General features: G+C 40.9%; 1 protein-coding gene across 1 annotated transcript; it reads left to right on the top strand.

Moving 5' to 3' along the window:
- Window positions 1-9: 9 nt before the first annotated feature.
- LOC102195600 (GTPase IMAP family member 4-like) lies at window positions 10-1,182 on the top strand (the record flags this gene model as incomplete). Its single annotated transcript, XM_005755517.2, has 2 exons — window positions 10-363; window positions 464-1,182. Coding segments are annotated over exons 1-2 (1,029 nt in total), but the record flags the coding sequence as incomplete, so codon positions are not given.
- Between the last annotated feature and the right edge of the window lie 399 nt (window positions 1,183-1,581).

The raw sequence follows: 1,581 nt of genomic DNA, 5'->3' as shown, positions 1-1,581 counted from the left end.
GAGAGTTAGAGACCATCCAGGACACATTCAGCTCTCGAGTCAATGACTTCACCATGATTCTGTTCACTGTGGACTCAGATCCTACAGATCCAGCTGCTGAAAATATATTAAGTATAGACAAAGACATCCAGAAGCTTCTTCAGACGTTCGGACAAAGACATGTGGTTCTCAACATCAAAGACAAACAGCAGATTACAAAGATGTTTGAGGTTGTGGACAAAATTAGTGAGGCCACAAACAAACCACACTGTTATACAAAGACAACATTTCTACATGCACAGATGGACAAAGTCTTACAACAAGATAAATCCATACAGATGCAACATGATGAACTTGAGAAGCTGAAGACGAACATGATGACTTGTAAGTACTTCAGAATTTAATATTTTTCTGTGTTCAGTGACCCAAAGAGTTTTAATCCAGCAGTATTCAAGTGTTAACTCTGATTGTTTTCATGTTATAGGTGATGAAGTTGAAGGAAAAGACTCAGACTGTCTCAGGATTGTGCTGATTGGGAAGACTGGCTGTGGAAAGAGCTCTACAGGAAATACGATTTTAGGAAACGACAAGTTTATAGCTGCATCAAGTCAAATATCAGTCACACAATATTGTAAGAAGGCACACGGTGAGGTGGACGGTCGTCCTGTTGTTGTGGTCGACACTCCTGGTCTGTTTGACACAAGTTTGTCCAATGATGAAGTTCGGGAGGAGTTGGTGAAATGTATCAGCCAGCTGGCTCCAGGACCGCATGTCTTCTTGGTGGTGATAGGGGTTGGTAGATTCACAGCAGAGGAGAGAGAAACGATCAGGCTCACTAAAAGATTCTTTGGGAAGAACTCAGAAAAGTTCACCATCATCCTTTTCACCAGAGGAGACGATCTGGAGCGTCAGGGAGAGTCTATTGATGATTACATCAAGAACAAATGTCATGATTCCTTTAAGAAGCTGATCTCTAACTGTGGAGGAAGATACCATGTGTTCAATAACTCTGACAAGCAAAACCGCACACAAGTCAGTGAGCTGATAGCAAAGATTGACACCATGGTGAAGGACAATGGAGGAAGCTTCTACACCAACGAGATGCTGCAAGAGGCTGAAACTGCGATAAGGAAGGAAATGCAGAACATTTTAAAGGAGAAGGAAGACGAGATGCAGAAGGAAAAGGAAGAGATTGAAAGAAAACATAAGCAAGAAATGAAAGCAATGAAAATAAGAATGGCAGAAGAGAGAGAAAAAATAGAAAACGAGAGAAAACAGAAAGCTGAAGAACTCGAGGAAATGAAGAACAAAATTGAGGAAGAACAAGAGAAGAAAAAAAAAGAAGAAGAAATGAGAGAAAAGGAGGAAAAGGAAAAGGACACTGGAGAAGAAAGATATCGACAACAATTCAAAGAAGAACTTGAAAAGTTGGACAGACAAATTCATTTGGAAAAAGAGGCAAAGGAAAGTGTCGACAGACAGCTGGAAGAGACCAGAGAAGAGATGCAACGAAAACAAGAAGCCTGGGAGAAAGAACGAAGAGAAGAGCGAGAGAAACAAAGACAAGAAGATGAAAAGAGACGACAGGAGGAGGAAGAAAGA

Source organism: Pundamilia nyererei, unplaced genomic scaffold (assembly GCF_000239375.1).
Source record: "Pundamilia nyererei isolate P.nyererei 1_Seehausen unplaced genomic scaffold, PunNye1.0 scaffold01745, whole genome shotgun sequence".
NCBI classification, from domain to species: domain Eukaryota; kingdom Metazoa; phylum Chordata; class Actinopteri; order Cichliformes; family Cichlidae; genus Pundamilia; species Pundamilia nyererei.
The sequence above is the reverse complement of the archived record's forward strand: the minus strand, read 5'-3'. Positions and strand labels throughout refer to the sequence as shown.